At 42.0% G+C, this 18,782-nt stretch overlaps 1 protein-coding gene across 1 annotated transcript; it reads left to right on the forward strand.

Moving 5' to 3' along the window:
* Nucleotides 1-3,378: 3,378 nt before the first annotated feature.
* vsx2 (visual system homeobox 2) lies at nucleotides 3,379-8,016 on the forward strand (the record flags this gene model as incomplete). Its single annotated transcript, XM_079286699.1, has 5 exons — nucleotides 3,379-3,802; nucleotides 4,114-4,198; nucleotides 4,678-4,801; nucleotides 7,133-7,313; nucleotides 7,697-8,016. 5 exons carry the CDS (start codon nucleotides 3,379-3,381, stop codon nucleotides 8,014-8,016), a joined length of 1,134 nt encoding a protein of 377 aa, XP_079142825.1.
* Between the last annotated feature and the right edge of the window lie 10,766 nt (nucleotides 8,017-18,782).

Genomic DNA, 18,782 nt, shown 5'->3' on the forward strand with positions numbered 1-18,782 from the left:
TCCCCACAGAGCTGGTCATCCATATGGAGAGAGAGAGAGAGAGAGAGATCAGAGCTCCATCCATCCACAGTGCATTGCCTTGACCTCACATACCTTGACCTTAAATTAGCTGTCAATTAGTGCAAATTAATCAACTCCTCGCCAAATTAAGCAATGCCGACGGGCAGCTACCAAACATGCCATTGTGGAGGAGCCATGAGAAAGCTGCGGGGCTTGCAAACTCTGTCTGTACTGGGGGGGGGGGGGGGAGAGGGAGGGGGGGGCGTCGGCTTCCATCATCCAGTGCTTTGGGGAAAGCAGAGGCTCTGACTGCTTTATTTTTTTTCCCCTGACTCGGCTTTACATGTGTGCTGTCATCAAGTTGTCCTGCGCCCTGTGGACACAGCTGGATTCAGCAGACTGAATCACACTCAGAGGTTTCTATCCTCATGCCTGAGGGGAAACATTTGCTTTTAGTCTTAGAAAGCAGAGTTGTACACCACTTTGATAAACCCAATAAAAAAAAAGACACATTGAAAGCGCTGGTGTTGGACTTCTTGAGAAATGTTTCTTCATGTTTATGTGCAAAAATCGATCTGCCGTGGAGGAGTCAATGCATTCAGTTGTATCTCCCAGTGCTGCTGTGACCTTCCTGAAAAAGTTGTCCTCTTGTTCATTTTCACAAATGCATTTTTAGCTTTAGCAGTCACATCAGCAGGATATGATATTCATTACAGTGGGCGGCTTTTGCTTGCAGCTGCTTATCAGTTTCTGACCTGCTGCAGAGGAACGCCCGTTTGAAGGTCATACATGCTGCATACGTTTATCATTGCTTACTCACACCGAGGCCGTTAACATCATGTCTGGAGGTCTGAGAACACTTTGTTTCTAATATTGCACGATACGCCCAGAAATGACACATGCCGAAACAGGAGGAGTAGGCAGAGAAAGGATGCGGGGTGGGGGGGGGGGGGGGGGGCAGATAAACAAAAAATGTCCAACAGCTGTTTGCTTTTTAATCTGCAGCCGTCAGATCCTGCAGGTCTTTGATGGGCAACCCAATCTACGCGAATGACTGAACTAGATCTTCCCTTAATCTAGAGCCTTATTAGGCAGCCTCTCTGCTGCATGTAAATCAGCACGCAGCCATTTTCATATTGGAGATGGATTATTAAAAGCCATGCAGAGAGGAGACGTGGTGCACCATCAACAAACCAAAAAGGCCTGTATGGATTGCAGCAGGAGGGATGATGGAGGGAGAGGGGGCAGTAACTCGTAATAGACGGGTCATCCTGATTCACACCCTTCCTTGTTAATAAATGACTTGATCCCAACAGGCTGATGTGTCATTCACATATCCTAATAACATTGATTTCTTCATTACAATTTCCACTAAATAGGCCCCAATTACTTTCAACTGGCCAGCCACTAATTGCAGCAGCAATATTTTTCTCCTTCCTAATAAGCAGCACATTTCACACTGTTTGATATGCAAAAATGACGTTGCAGGGCAGATCTGCTGAGGCTCGCCTAAAGTCACAATTTGTGTATTTTTAGGTTACATTAAGATAAAATAGGATAATCCTTTATTCGTCCCACATGCGGGGAAATTTGCAGGATTAGAGCAGCAGAGTGGATATCGTGCAAACGAACAAACAAGAGACATAAGTGGAAAAACAAGATCAAAACAAGTATAATAGTCACGTAATCACACAACGCTACAATAAAGAATTTAAATAATTACATTTGATATAGTTGGACTGAATGGTTGCACAGTGGATTGCACAGATTGTGTGCATTGTGTGACTTGAGATTTTATTGCAAAAGCATTGTATTATTACTTTGATAATATACAATCAAGCCATGTGTGCAAAGTAAATCTGTTGGAAGCTCTACGTTCACAAAATTAGCCAATCCTTATTTTTGTTCGAAATGATTTGCAACACAATTCATGCCAATGTAAACTAAAATGATACCATAAGCAGGAAATATAAAAACAGCATTTATATTCATGAGTTTAAATTTTGGCACAGACATTTTAAATTAGCTTTATGATAATGAGAGTATTCTCTCTTTTAACTTCTCAACCCTCTCATTATCTTATTACACTGAAACAGAATGACGATGACCTTGGTCTGCATCTTTATTATTATTATTATTATTATAATAAATATTATTAAAATAATTACATGACCCACAGTACCATATGTTTTCTATATGTTCTGCAATTAAATCACAAATCAACCACATTCAGTAAAGCCTATGCAAAGACTGGCATCAACTAAAAATGCAAATACAAAAAAATCTACGAATTGTTGAAATAGTATTGCCTTCATATTTCATCAATTTGACAACAATATTCTGCCATGATGCCAAGATTATGTTCTAGGCCTATATGACCCGATTATTCAGTGTAACATTCAAATTAGTCTTATTTTTGTTAATGTAATGATGCATAAATTAATAATTATTAACAGGTCAGGGAATTATTTAATAGTCTTCCATTTGTGTCCCATATTCTGTATATTTCTCCCTCTCCTCCGGGGAAATGTTGCTGTGATTTAATCTGCTCTGGAGTCTGCTGCCGTGGGATTAACGCAGTGCAGGACCGCGCAGCGTAGAGTGGGTCCATATCGTCCAGCTGTCGTTTTTTGGGAGGGCCTTTGATTTGCGTGTGATGAGTTTCCCATATAGCATCTGGAGATCAATTATCAATTCATGTGAGCCAGTGGATGTACAGAGATCATAGCTGTGTGTGTGTGTGTGTGTGCGCGCGCGCGCGTGCGCGTGTAAACAATTCAGCTAAAGGTAATACATACTGATTTATTCTAGGCTGTTGAGGTAATTCTGCTACATTTCAAAGGTAAGTAAGAGGTGTGAAATAGACGATTTAATTAGGCCTGACTATAAGGAAAACGAATAAAACAATGATATATCTGCAGTGAGTTTATAATGGCTGCAACAATATTTGGTGTTTGTTACTATAAATGTAGTGATACAACTATAGTTCCCTATCTTTGTCACTTTTAGTCGATTCCAGGTTCCTGACGCTATAGTTCTCATTCTCATTGCGCCCCTCTCCCTGCAGCCTTGAAGAATCATTTTATTGCATCCTTTCTCTCTGTAGCCTAAAACCTTTCCTCGTTTATCCACATAGTCCTGATGAAATGCAGATATGTATCCGAGAGGGCGTTTAATGCATCCTTGATCCACAGGAATCCTGAATCCTTGCAGCTGATTGGCTGCTGGGTCCTGCCTCTTGTTGGGACGGACCTGTTGGATAAAAGGACCATTTTCTAAAGGACACTTGTGTGTTACACAGACGATCATGCACTGGGGACCATCCTGTAAGACGGTATAATAAGAAATAGGATCTTTCAAGTAGCATCCGAAGACACCATGACGGGGAAACAAGGCGCCGTGCTGTCGGAAAGTTTACATTTATCGGAGAAAACCTCTCTGGGTGCGAATGGAGGGAGTATCAGCCACCAGCCGAAGAGCAGCGCGACCCATCCGCCGCCCAGGTGCACCGGCTTTGGCATCCAGGAGATACTGGGGCTGAATAAGGAGCCGTCCGCGGCCCCGAGGAGCCCGCTGAGCTCGCTGCCGGTCGGGGCGCACTTGATCGCCGCTAGGTCTTTGCTGGGCCCCGTCGGCATGGGTGTGGGTGTCGGCATGGGATTATTCGACCCTCGTAGAATTCCGTCGTTTTACAGACAACCAGCGTTTTTGGAGACTGTGCTGTCGAACGCACATGATGTTCACCTGCAGCCCCACAGCAGGTCCGTAGGGCCGCTGGACACCAGTCAGTCTGCCAGCTCAGGTGATGTGATCTCAGTCTATTCATTCATTTTAAATACTGATCTCACTGATACGCCATTTTCATATTTCCAACCTGCTTCTGTGCGTGTATTGTCATTTTTTTTCACATTGTATTATTATTATTATTGCTGTTGTTATTGTTAATGTTATTATTATATTGTGTGGCATTATATAAAATAACTGTTGTGAAATGGCTAAATAAAATAGCAGTGTTGTTTCAGTGTCAACTGTTATTTATTACATTTTAGTTTTTTGAGGTTAAAAAATGTTATTAACTGTAATGCTTTTTTCTGTTCCTTGTTTCGAATCCAGACTCAGATGATTTGTCTTCAAATGAAAGAAAACTCTCAAAGTCATCAGTAAGTCAAAGCAAGAAACGGAAGAAAAGACGCCACCGGTTAGTGCTGATTCGTGATTATGGCAAATGTTATTTTGTTTAGAAATGAGACCATTTCGCAGAAAGTCACGACTGTATTTTCAAAGTAACGAGTAGCATATAACCAGTTAAGCCTACAAAAATCAATGTGCAATGCTTTCTCTCCAGTTCATTTTTTGTTTTGAAGCTTATCAAAACAGACAATGAACTCGTCAAATCACTGATTTTACTATAAATTAAACCCAGATCGCTTGTGTTGCATCCAATGCATGCATGTTCTGTTTGTTTTGCGACATTTCTTACACCCATGCACATGGATAATAAAAGTTCTCGTTTATAGAAATCAACTCTTATTTATATAAATGTGTTCAATGTTGCTTTACCTTTTTTAATTTTTTTATTTACGTCTTTATTAAAATCAGACTGGCTTGATTCCTGCAGGACACAATATATTATGTCCAATATGTCCACATAGTTCAAATAATAACCCGTTTCCACAGGACCATATTCACCTCATATCAGTTGGAGGAGCTGGAAAAGGCCTTTAATGAAGCGCACTACCCTGATGTGTATGCCCGGGAGATGTTGGCCATGAAAACAGAGCTACCTGAAGACAGGATACAGGTAACACTCTAGTTAGGCACTCTGATAATAATAATAATAATAATAATAATTCTGCATCATTCAATCGATAGTTTGTACTTGTAGATGTTAGACCTATACCATCATTTTATTTTGTAACATATACACAGTTTTTGTGTTTCACTCCATTTTCATTTTATCGAGACAGCCCTTTAGGGTTCACTTTAACTATTAGAAATTAAGCTTTATTTTAAATATTTTAATTATATATCCTACATCAAGATGTTATAAGGCACTGAGCCTACCTTTAGACACCTTCATTCCAATAAAAATGCTAAATCTGAAATCATTCTTTTTTTTCTTTCTTTTTGGCTGTAATCTAGAAGCAAAATACTCAAATAGGTCCGTCAAATATTTTTTATACATAACAAATAATGCTTGGCTAATCAAAGCAAAATAAAGGCACGTATTAAGTCAAAGCATTTTAGCCTATATTAATAATCCTAATCATAGATTGGATATTGTTATATTCTAGACTGACACTGCACATCGAAAATCACACATCATAGACCATTCTTGTAATAATAATAATATAAGTGTCTTTAAAACACATCTCATTCTTTTCTATTTGGTGTGTGTGAATGCAATAAGGCAAATATTATTATCGGCCTTATGAATGTTCACCTGTAATTGTTCACCTCCTGTAACATGTGAGCACGTGCCGCCGGCTGCTCTGACGTTTAAGGGCAGATGGGCGAAGTGAGTCCCCGCAAATCGATCAGCGAAGCTGCCCTCCTGTCTGAACAAAGAGCGCTCTCCTCCAGCACTCCTCGCCAGGACAGATGATCTCTCATCGGGCGCAGTTGGATGTGAAACAATTTGTTCTCGGAGAAGGAGCCGCTAACGACCTAATCAAGCTATCAAGGCGGAAGAAGATTGCAGTGTGACCTGGACCATCCATCTGCTGGGGCGCATTTTAATCTCGTTCTCATTACGGGCTGCAACAGTACAGCCGCAAATAAATAATAAAAAAAGGAAATAAATAAATAAGCCCAGGCCTGCTCCTATCCTAAATAACATGAACACCCAATTTGTCATTGAGTGTAATTAGTTAAATCAGATGAGCTCGGGAGGCTGGCTGGCTGCTGGAGGTACGCAGGGAGTTCAAATGAAATAACTACATTGAATTTATTAGCACGGGTCAATAGCGCTGCTCCCCCGAGTCCCGGTAGTTTAATTTCCCGTGATATTTGCCCGCCTGCCCGCCATCGATTGGGCCTGAAATTAACTTATTTTTCAATCAGCCTCTGCGTGCCCCTGGGTCACTCCTCCTCACAGCTTCCACGCGCGGGCTTCTTTTGAGGGACAGAGAAGCAATTTCTCATATAAAAAAAAGTACCTTGTATGAAATAAGGGTTATCATCAGAATTATCAGGAGGAAAAAAAAGAAGCATGAAAACGGTTTGATCGTTTTCCATTTAATACCCACCCCCCTTACTCTCTGCACAGAGCCATCAGCGGTGCCTACGTTTAACAATCCTGTGTTGTGCTATGCTATCAATTTGGCCTCTCTCTGAGCTGACAGATAGCCTGCAGAGCCTTAAGCAGTTGTTGGCTGTGGCCAAGTGAAGTGTCATGGTGTGGCAAACCATCTATAACATGGCCACAGGTACAGCTGCAGATCAGCTGTGACAGGAGGCACAGATCCTTCACACCTGTAGCCAGCAGCTTATGGGAAATCAATGGTCTCAATCCAAACGGTGCACTTGTTATCTCAAGTTACTGCGAATCACACTCGAGGTTCCCAAATGGGCCGTCTTTGAAATACACTTTTCATGCACAAACAACAGTACAACGTTAACAACGGCTTAAGTCATGGTTAATAAATGATGTACTACAGCTTTGCAGGTCAGAAGCTTTTTGGGTTGTGGAAAGTCCCATTTGATTATCCTTTCTAATAATGCAGTTATAAATGTGTGAATGCATTAATAGATACTGAGGTTAATATGGGTTTACACTTTATAATAAGCCCTCATGTTTGCAGTTCTAAAATGGCGGCAGAGGATATGGACCAAAATCCAAACAGAAAGGATAAACAGCTGCCACCTGGACTTTTCTCAACCTAACAACCCAGAATAGTCCTATAACTGACACATTACATGATTATTAAATCATTTGTTCGTTATTGATAAAGCCAAAAGCTCTTTAAGGTGCCTTATTAGAAAGCGATAGATAGATAGATTATAGACAACATTTCATTTCAAGAGTGTAAATGGTTTGTAGCCAAACTACAGATGAGTTATTTGTCTCATCTGGAGGTGAAGGTGAAGGCGCTGGTGACTGATAACTGGTCGTTGTGTCCTCCTGTTACAGGTATGGTTTCAGAACCGCAGAGCCAAGTGGAGGAAGAGGGAGAAATGCTGGGGCCGCAGCACTGTGATGGCTGAGTACGGGCTGTATGGAGCCATGGTGAGGCACTCCATCCCCCTGCCAGAGTCCATCCTCAAGTCTGCCAAGGACGGCATCATGGAGTCCTGCGCCCCCTGGCTGCTCGGTGAGGCTGCTGTCCTACTGTTTCCCCATGCATTCAGCATCATTGTCTCACTGTGTCAACAGTTCATTGTTGTTCTACGTGGAGAGTATATGTACCTCATTGTTAAATAGTAGCAGTACAGCGTAATCATAACCGTGGTGGAGTGATGGGCCGATACACTGCAGGGACTTATGGCAGATGCTCTAATTGTAAAGCAGCAAAACTTTAAAATACAGAGAACGTGATGTCGACTCTGCAATACTTAAGACATTTTCATGCCTGGCCCATCATCGATTTTAAACATTAAATTCTGAACCGCAACTATTTTTGCTATTTTTCAGTCCAAGATGGCTTACCAATCAACAGACGCTATTCTAAATCTGAATACCCGCAACTCTTTGCAGGGATGCACAAAAAGTCCACGGAGACAGCAGCCCCCCCACCGGCAACGGGACAGTGTGACGCGCCCCAGCAGCCGAGCTCTCAGAGGGCGGAAGAAGCCGAAGCGGAGGAGAAGAGGTCAGAGGGCAAGTCCGCCATTTCTAAAGAGGAACTGAGAGAGAACAGCATTGCTGCACTCAGGGCCAAGGCACAGGAGCACAGTGCCAAAGTGCTGGGGACGGTTTCTCAGGACAGACTGCTGGAGGGCAAAGAGGAGAGACAGGTGGCCGAGGAGAAAGCCGGTGATCCCCTGAGTCCCGCGGAGGAGGAGAAAAGTCCCTAGAGACCGCCACGTTCCTGTGGACTGATGATGTCATGAGTGGGCTGCACTTCCCCAACTGTCCTGAAAGTGTCCATACCTCATTGACTTCTCTATAACTGGCCTGCGTGTGGACTTCTTTAAGAAGAAAACTCATCCGGCCACTGCTGCACACACAGAGGATGCAAAATGCACTTTTTTTCTGATTTACTTCCAAAATCCACAGTTGTTGTTGCTTAATGCGTAGTAGAGAAGATTTGACTGAGTGGGAGTAAAGTGTTAATACTGGTGTATATAGAGAGTCAGATGAGTCAAATTAAATCGAGTACAACAGTTACATCATATTAATCAGGACTACCAGCGACCCATGAGCAGTCAAGTGCATTCCATTCGTGGCATTCATTTTAATGTTGCTTGCACAGATACTGAATGGTGACATTTCAGATACAAACCGACAGAAAGTAATTGTTGTCCTATTTCACACTGTATATACTTGATATATTAATCTCTCCTCACCGAGGCACAATTTGACATCATGTTTACTTGTAGTCCTAAGAAATTGTTTGTGTTTTCATTTCAAAATATGTAGAACTCAAAATACAAAATCATAAAATACAAATAACCTTTTATTAAATGTGGCTTTTTGGTGTCGATTTGTTCTGCCTTCCTTTCAAACAAATGGTCAGCTGTCAAGGCGTCGCTGAAACACAAAGTTGGAGAAGCCACTTTGTTGTCACTTGATGCTCCGCCGGCTCGTTAGGACACGGTCTACGGCTGCATGCTTGGATCAGCCCCTGTAATCCGTCGCAGTTGAGAGCCTTCACCTTCAGATTAAACTGAGGGACCAGTGCTTTTGGGACGTGAAAGAGAGGGAACGCAAACCCCTCCGAGCGGGATGACCTCAGCCCGCTTTCAAATCACTTTAATATGCTATTACCAGCCGACTCGCAAGCTGTTTCATCCTCTTAACCAAACACAAAGTCGAACAGCTTTACTTGTTGGCGATCTTCGTTTTCCAAATAAAGCTATACATCACGCCACTTCATCTCAGCTTCACCACACGCCTATGTGTCTGCATTAGCTGTAATCCATATCACATTTTAAACGTCACCCTCAGTTAGCTAATGGGGCGTCCTAATGAGTTGAACAATTGAGTTCTCCTCCAATTAGGCAGAGTGCAATTTCAAAGGGCAAGGGACGACTGTTATCAGTATGCTGCTGCGTGTCTCAGCACTGAATGGCCCTCAGATTGGAACCATAATGTCACCCAATGGGGAAAAGGGTTGCTAATTAGGTTGTCGACAGAGATAAGAATACACACAGTAACTAATGATGGCTATAGGAAATGGACTGGAGTGTGTCAGAGTAACAGGAAATGTTAGAATGAACCTGAGGCCTATACTTGCAATGAATAAAGTTCATTGCAAGTATAGGGACAGCGAGCAGGGGTTCTCCTTCCTCATTCCTATGGACACATTTCCTCCTATGCACTGTCTGCAAGCATATTGAAGGTGGAATGAACCTGGGAGTAGCATTTAAAAAGGCCGTATAGAGAGGCATGCTTGAGATTTGAAGGGTGGATTTCCGATGGAGAGCTCATGCCACAACGTTAAAGACGTTTTGTTTTACATTGAAACCTGGAAAGACAGATACACTTCAGACAAATCCTCCCCGAGCTGACAAAGAGTCAGTATCTTGAGCAGAAGTGTCCCTTCACACTCATAGTCTTGAACCTGACATCACCGGTTAAAGGCTAATTGTTTTGCCTGCTTCTTTCACCATTTACACCATTTACACCATTAACAATGGTGGGATGGATTGTCATGACATTTTAAGCAAATGTTCATCTTTCCCTGAAGATTAATTACAACAACTTTGGTGATCCCTTCACTTCTTCGTATAGTGCCATCAGCAGGTCAACATTTTCAGTTGTTCAATACTTACAGGAATTAGACCATGCTGTTTAGTCTTAACTTTCAGGATTATTAAACTCACATTTTAAGCAATAAACATCATAAGAAATATGATTTTGCACCTCTTTTAAGGTGGAATTCTCATTAAACATCTCAATAGCCATTTCGGCCTGAGTGACAGAAGTGGTTTGCAATAGACTGAGCCCTCACCTCCACAGGCCCTCAACCCAATTCATTTATTGAGGCCAAGACATATACAGAGTGAGGATTATTCCTCTAAGTGCAAAGCGATTTAATCCCCTGAGAGTGGAATAGAAGGTTATGATAAATCAGATTTGCTGAAGATCAAGCTGTTTACATTGGATATGAGGAGGCAATTCACAGTATCCCAGATGGACAGTCTGCTTGTTGAAGACCATCAGAAGATCATTTCAATCCATGCAAAGGCAAGGCGAGTTTATTTGTATAGCACATTTCAACAACAAGGTAATTCAAAGTGCTTCACATGAAACCATTAAAAGCATAAAGGCAAACGTAAAGGAGATTTAAAACATACATTGTAACAATAATCGATGTCTCCCTGAGACATTACGCTGCACGCAATCAACCATACACTGCCGCAATTCTGCAATTATTGCAAAGCGAGATCAGAGGGAGGTTTATGGAAAGATTTCGACTAATGCAACATTAGCATTCAATTTCTTTTTGATGGGTTGGTGAGGAATATGATCTCATTGGTGAGATGAAGTGCATGCTGATCATTTTGAGAATACTCTGGGCTCCAGATGCTGCTGAGTTGAGATCAAACACAAGATGTAGTTCAACTGAATGTGGTGTTGTTCTGCCCTCTGCTGCACAGACTCATCAGCACAACCACTTTTCAGAACTATTCACAGATGGCTTTAGAGCTCGACCTTTCTTATATTGTTTCTTCCATTTTTGAACAAAAATAAGGCTATTTATGCATCCCTTTTGTGCTCCAAAGTGTCTATGGGAATTCATTTGTAATCAACTTATTTCAACTACTCCTATGCAGTGTGGACACATGGACGTTTTTTTATTTTTTATTTTCAACCTGCACTTTTTGCGTATTCTTTTTTAAATCGTTAAATTTCACGTTTGCTTTAAATAGGATACTACTTTTCACTGCATTGCTACATTTAAAGTTGCATACGCTACATCAGTGATTTTCAACCTTTTTTGAGCCGCGGCACACTTTTTACATTTACAAAATCCTGGGGCACACCACCAACCAAAATGACACAAAAAGACACTAACACAGTACATATAATACATATAGTTAATAATATAGTTTCTAAATGTATTTGTACTCACTTAGTGTGAAACCTGGGCCTGTTTCGATGAACACAACATGGATATCCTGGCAGGAATGGTAGAAAGACACACACGAAGCTCTTCCTCAACAGCTCTCAGTCTCTCTCTGTTTTTAGTTTTTATCGCTGTCAAGCTTGAGAAGCTCAGCTCACACAGATATGTGGTTGAAAACGGGAGCAATGTCAAAATAGCTTTGTTGGCCAGAATGGGGAACTCCTTGGCAACAGCTAACCAAAAACTGTCCAAAGGAAGATCAGCAAAGTTTAGCTTTAAACCACGATCTTGTTTCAGTTCAATGAGTTCCTCTTGCTCCTTTAAAGTCATGTCATTTCCAGCAACGGATGCTGAGCTGTATGGGTCCCTAACCCAGTCAAGGCATTCTGTGAAGGCTGAAGAGAAATAAAATGACAACTTCTCCTCCAGAGTTTTCAAATGTTTGCCAATCACCTCGCACATTGCAGCAGTGTTGCCATCCTGCAGTTTCTCGGTGAGTGGGAACATCTCAAGGTTGCCACGCTGCACATGTTGTTGCCAGAGCTGCACCTTTAAACGGAATCCGTTCATTTTGTCAGTGCTTGTAAGCAGGTTTTCATTTCGGCCTTGCATCCGTGTGTTCAGTTCATTCAGATGATGAAATATATCAGCCAGGTATGCCAGCTTTGCACACCACTGATCACTTGCAAGCAGCTTTGAGAAATCGGGCCTCTCGTCTGTCAGAAACACTTTAAGTTCCTCTCGGAGCTCATACACACGGGCCAGCACTTTGCCGCGCGACAGCCACCGGACCTCCGTGTGGAGCAATAACACTTTATGTTCCGCTCCCATTTCCTCACACAGAGACGCAAATAAGCGAGATTTCAAAGGTCGCGTCTTCACAAAGTTCACTAAGCGCACAACATCATCCAACACAGGACCTAGATCTGCTGGTAAGGTCTTTGCAACGAGGGCCTCGCGGTGCAAGAAACAGTGCGTAACAGTAACAGCTGGGTTTCTTTCTTTGACCCTACTTACGAAGCCTTTGATGCGCCCGACCATCGCTGCGGCTCCATCAGTGCAGACACCTGTGCAGTTTTCCCACGTAAGCCCGCTTTTGTCAAGATATTCCGACGTGACCCGAAATATTTCATCTCCTGTTGATTTTTCTGGCAGTGCCTTGCAAAATAGGAAGTTTTCTCTAATGGCTTCTCCATCCACAAACCGCACGTTGGCCAAGAGCTGACAATGTCCACTAATATCCGTCGACTCATCAAGTTGCAAGGCTAATTTCTTACTGATGCGCATCTTTTCCAAAACAACAGTTTCTATGTCCGCAGACATGTCATCAATACGTCTGGCAATTGTGTTATCTGAGAGAGGCACTTTAGCGATCTCTTTGGCCGCGTCAGGGCCGAGCATCTCATTCACAATGGCTTCACACGCTGCAGCATTAATGTTTCTGCCACGGTGTGGGACGTCTTTGTTTTAGCTACGAGTTCAGCAACAAGGTAGCTAGCTTTGAGGGCTCTCTCGTTTACCTTTGTGGTTTTTCTCAAAACAGTTGCCTGTTTCTCATTGTTTGTACGTAAGCGTACAAAATAGTCCATCGACTTGTTTTGAACGGAAGGGTGTTTCGTTTGGAGATGGCGTTTAAGCTTGCTTGGCACCATGGCGCTATTGGATAGCTTCTCACCGCACACCAAGCACAGCGGACTCGGTGCCGTAGCATCCCCGGTGAACGTAAATCCAAATGAAAGATAGCTTTCGCTGTATTGCCTCGAGCTCACCGTCTTGTCTTTTTTCTTTTGTCGACCACTCATACTTGGGCCTTCATCTGGGTCAGAATTTTGTCCAGCGCCCTGTTCGGCATTTGCATTTTCCCTTCTCAAAAACTTCTCCATCACTGTCACCTTTTTCTTTTTCTTTTTTTCATCACTGTCACTTGCTCGTCTTGCTTTGATCCCAAACTGTCACTGTCACGTGTCGCGCAGCACTAACTCTATTGTCTTTACAGGTATTTAAATCCCTCTGCTGCCACCCACTGCCATAGAAGAGTATTACATTATCTGCGACACTTTATTACAGCACAGACACCCGACAATGGTTAATTAGGTGATATTAGAAAATTTCCCACGGCACACCTGACGATCTCTCGCGGCACACTAGTGTGCCGCGGCACACCGGTTGAAAATCACTGCGCTACATAGTAAAGTCAAAAGTCACATGTAGAGCCAGCCCGATACACTGTGTGAGAACGGTACATAAGAAAAGGAGACAATCAGCAGCTGCAGCAGAGAAGAAGCTGCAGCTGCTTCTGCGGCCACAGGAAGGCAAAGCTCCGCGTGCAGAGAGGTGACACTCCGGAAATGATTCATTGCAAATGTTTGAGTTCACGGGCCGCTAATGTTGATTGTAAAATACGTTCCAGGCACCGTTGTGCCCATCTCTCGTTTTATTTATTGTGTATTTTTGTTTCATCGTCTGAGTTTTGTGTCTTTTCTGGTTGGTTCTCGTGAGGCTACACTGAGGAGGGCTGTTGTCTATTTTGAATTGATTACCAGTTGTATGCACATACTGCAGACTGTCGGTTTGGACTGAGGGGTTCTTGGTGCTGATGTTGGTGCACTTGTTTATAAGTTTAATGTAATCTCTTTAAAGATGTTCTTTAAGTTAACAGAAGTATCATATCATCACCTCACACTGTTACGTGTACCCAGAGTACACTGATTCACTTTTACCCTTTACTTTTACTTAAGTGCATACGTTTTTACACAAGTATTTGCTTTTACTTGAGTAAAATGTCTTTTAAAGTAGCAATACTTTTACTTGAGTACAATATTCTAGTACTCTTTCCACCTCTGTTGCTACTTTACTATGTACTTCTTTTTTTTAAAGTTACAAATCCAGCTGTCATCATGAACCAGATGTAACAACGACTGGATTTTAAAATTCATTCATACAACTAAGCGGTCTGGTAGTGGTAAAAAATAAAATGCACTTCACCTAAAAGCTTTGATATTAGATTAAAGATGTTTTACATTTGCTAAATATCATCAAAAACAAGTACCGGTACTTGTTTTCTCCCTACAGTTAACTCTTGATCTTGGAAAGCACAGATGAAGACATTGAGTCTCCATTGTGATCAAGTTGAATTCCCTGGAGAAAGTCAGGAAATAGACCTTGTGCTAAAATGTTCCCAAGGCAACATTCTGCCTGGGCAATATAGGACAGAAATCTTGAGGCTATTTTTACATTTGCCTGCTCTGAAGCGTCTATCTGAAGATAGTAGCGTGAACTCTGGGGCTGTAAGAAAATGTCCCCACACTTGAGTATTGCAATAGTATGTTTTGTGACATCATTGTTGTAATCTTCAGCCATGGAGAATGACTGCTTCTGTAATATGGTGAATGCAATGAAGCCACATCTTTATACTATGACAGTTTTCCGAAAATTTGATTTTAAAAATTGCAATATATCGCCTTGCTTACAGTATCGTGATATGTTGAACCCTAACCCCTGTATCCTGATACATATTGTGTCGCCAGATTCTCTATGTGCCCCAATATAAACACATGAATGTACTGCATACAGTATATATACTGTATTCTCTATAATACATGCACATAAACATGCATACACAAAGTTTATGCATGTTGTTACAGGATGCCCTGTATCCTGATACATATTGTGTCGCCAGATTCTCTATGTGCCCCAATATAAACACATGAATGTACTGCATACAGTATATATACTGTATTCTCTATAATACATGCACATAAACATGCATACACAAAGTTTATGCATGTTGTTACAGGATGCATGTGCTTAATAGTATGTGTGAGGACTTACACTATGTAGTGTGTGTGTGTCTACATGTTTATACACAGACATGCCAGCAGTACATGTATATTCACATTCATACATATTCACATTTGTCTTTAAGTCTTTTAATGTGTCGTTCATTTGTGAGCATTACATTGAAAACTGGCCTTGAGCGCTTCATCTGACTGCCTGCGGGTAGTGCTGCATTTCATCCACATGAGGGCAGTCTTGAGCTGCTTTCCAAATCAGAACCCCTTTGTGAATTTGTGATCAGGTGAATTACAAGTTGACAGTTACATCTTTTCTATAATCCAGTCAATATATGAAGATCCTGCTGCTAGAACACTGCGCACATCTTGACATCGATTCATATCTGTCCGGCTGGGGGAAAAAGGGTTATATTACAATTTTTACAGCAGACATGATCCTGATATCTTGATCAATATTCTCGTTTCTCGTCACTCCTCTGGCGCTCTCTGTGATGAGGCTGTCAGCTGTGGGTTAATGGAGATGGGATTGATACTGCGGCTAAATGATCCGTCTTGGCTGGGGGCTGATTTCATCTCCAAGGTTCTTCTACTTTTTTCTCCAAAACCATCCAAAGGGTTTGATCACACAGAGCCAACCAGCTCTCTTTCACGCTTCACTGGGTAAAAACCATCACCTCAGTGCTGCAAACTGGCTGAAATCAGTATTCCGAGGTTGTGCAGTATATTTGCGGGTGTTTTGTTTGTGATGGTGCTAATTTCGCCTCACAAGCCTTTCGATTAAGCGGCTGATTGAAGTCTGGTGTAGATGTCTGTGGTTTATCGACGACTACTGCGCTTTCATTATGAGCTATTAAAGTCTGAATACAGCAGGAGAAGAAACAAGGGAATTACATAATGGAAAGTCAACAGATGTTTATTCCACCTGCTGACCTGTTGGCATTTCCTTTCATCATTTCAGCTTTAAAATCATCCGCCATTTGTGAAATTACAATCCTTTAATAAACATATGCATTTTATTTTATTCCCCCCCCCCCCCCAAAATGAAAGAATCTGAAAGCTCCTTATACATCGGGATTAGAGTGATTACAGTGCATGGTGGGAGTTCTGCGTCCCTGGATAACCTTCACTGTCTTAGATCAGCTTCATAGACCTGACTCCTCTGTGTCGCTAGCCTCCTGCTCTGGTAATGGATGTCGGTTATCTCCTGAAGTTGGACTTGACTGCTTGTCCCAGAAAGATTTATGATTTATGATGATTCAAATCAGAAATCAAAACTCACCTGTTCAAAACTGCTTTTAACGTGTGACTATTATTGTGTACTCTGTTTTTAGTGTATTGTTTTTATATATGATGATTTTAATGTAAAGTGTCTTTGAGTGTCATGAAAAGCGCTATATAAATAAAATGTATTATTATTATTATTATTATTATTATTATTATGATGTGTGGCACAAACCCAGCGGCCGTCCACCCTCCAGCCTTCACTGCTCGGTAGTTTCAGGAGGCCATCTGTGGGCCGATTCAGACGCCGACTCCAGTCATCCGAGCGGATGTAAACCGTGTTGGTCTCTATTTGCTTAAATATTTTCATACCTAACCTTTTGTCTCCTCCTGCTTTTGTACCTCAGAAACTGACATCACCCCTCCCCGTGAAGTGTCGGGTACCAACTCATCTTCCTTATCTGAGGGTGCCATTGGATGCTTCTGCTGGCACAAGACGTCAGGTTTGAGGAACGCTCGGAGCGAACAAAACGAAGTCCAGTGGGACTTATCAAGAGAAGAGAAACATGGACTGCTAGACAGTGCTCCCTTGTTGCTCGAGAGTGATAAGCACAGCCAGAAAAGGAGGCTGTGAGGTCCTTATCAGTCCAGAGTCCTGGCAAATGCCGGCGCCACAGAGGGAGGCATGTTGCTGTGCGACAAAGGTGTGAGGACAGATAAGCATGTTTGTGAAATGCTTCAAAGATGAGCTTAACTCTGATAGTAAAGGAGAGAGGAGAGAGAGAGAGTTTCAGACATGGATGCTGACATTACAGGTGCTGCATGAGATGTCTTCAATTCCACGTGCACACTGAACAGATTTGACCTGCTGAAGCTAAGCGGTGGTCGTAGACAAACTCAGATCCTTTACTTTTTACTACAAGTTATTCGATTGTGAGTAGGGTTTTACTGTTTTTCGCTGGTGGAGGCAGCGCTAGAGAGCTAGTTTGAACTACTTTAGTTTCGTCCAGTGGTTCGGACCCTTGGGGGTGTCCTATGAATGTTTCTCTGTATTAGATCTACAGTGGGGCACAATCCATTTATTTTTTCACCTGTTTAACAACGACATTTAGACTAAGTTACCAAAGTGGGGACCTAGCAGGAAAACCCAAAAGTCTTTTATGTTGCTCTTCTTATAAAGAATGACTCATTTACAGTATACATACGTGCTTTATGAAAGTGTTTTTCCTTTTTACAAAAGGCAAGTAGACACAGGTTATTGAGATGCAGAGCTAAATCTTGGCGGAGGTTTTAGATTCCACCATAAGGCATATTTTCCTTCAGTGTTAGTAACAAGAATAAAATACATTGCTCAGCATCTGGATTTGGCTCTGGATGAGTTAGAATACCAGTGTCTGAAACTCCTGGTGTGCTGAAATGCTGAGTTAGTACTATTATATGCTAATTGCTCGCTCCACGTAAAGTGTCGCAATCTCAGAGGGCGACAGACACGAGTTTTGTTCCATCCGTTGCCAGAGACGTCATTGGTGCTGCTGTTGACCTAGAAAGTGCCCCGACATAATCAAATATACATTAAATGTGTCTGCCTGCCTGGGAATTGATCTCTGGATGAACTTCAAACAGCATGCAAGTGTCTGTAATCCACCAAATGAACTGTGTGTTTCTGATTTAGGATCTGTCACACAATACACAGCCAAGAGCTTTTCCACTTTTGCAAGACGACAACTATTTCCCCAAAAGATTAAAACGTCAGGACACAGTTTCCAGCTCCCTCAATCACATCCTCCCACTGTGGTTTTGAGAGCCGAGTTAAAAATGTATTTGCTGAGTCATATTTTCGAGTAGTACACTTGATTTTTCTATCCTTTTCACAGGGGGAGTCTGATTGTTTTCATAGTTTTCCAGGATTTTTTTCCGACTAAATGTTAGTAAAACGAAAGGATACAATATCCACCACCTCAGTAATCGTTGCAACCACTTCAAATACATCCTCTTTTGCAGAGGCATTTGCACAAACTGAAGATGTTGTTTGCGCGTCTGTTGTCTCGGATTAGAGAGTGACAGGCATTTCATCGCAGCAACGATAAGAATCATAAAATGGCTTTCAGTCGCATGGGCACTCAAGAGCGTCATGCTCCTTATTAATGTGGCACTCGGCTCTAATGTCTTTTTGTCTTTTCACTGCCTTTCCGAATCTTTCCATGTTCTTTCAGCCCATTCATCATGTTTCTCACCTTAGGTCTCTGTGCGAGACCAATTCATTTTCTCTTGTTCCTTTTGTCATCTGCTAGACGTGGCAAGTCTGGGTAGTATGAGTCGACAAAAAAACCGACTGTTGGTTAATTTTAGATACAAGGATTATATTTAGAAACACAGTACGGGCGTATAATTCCTTTCAAACAAAGACCTGCGTTGCCCACATTAAAAGTGTTCGAACATACCTAATGTAATATTTGCAGAAGTTCAGATTCAACCTGCTGCTGCATGACTCTTGGAAACTTTGTATTCACGTGGGGGCGGATGACGAATAAAA

Source organism: Melanostigma gelatinosum, assembly GCF_949748355.1.
Source record: "Melanostigma gelatinosum genome assembly, chromosome: 16".
In the NCBI taxonomy this organism is placed as follows: domain Eukaryota; kingdom Metazoa; phylum Chordata; class Actinopteri; order Perciformes; family Zoarcidae; genus Melanostigma; species Melanostigma gelatinosum.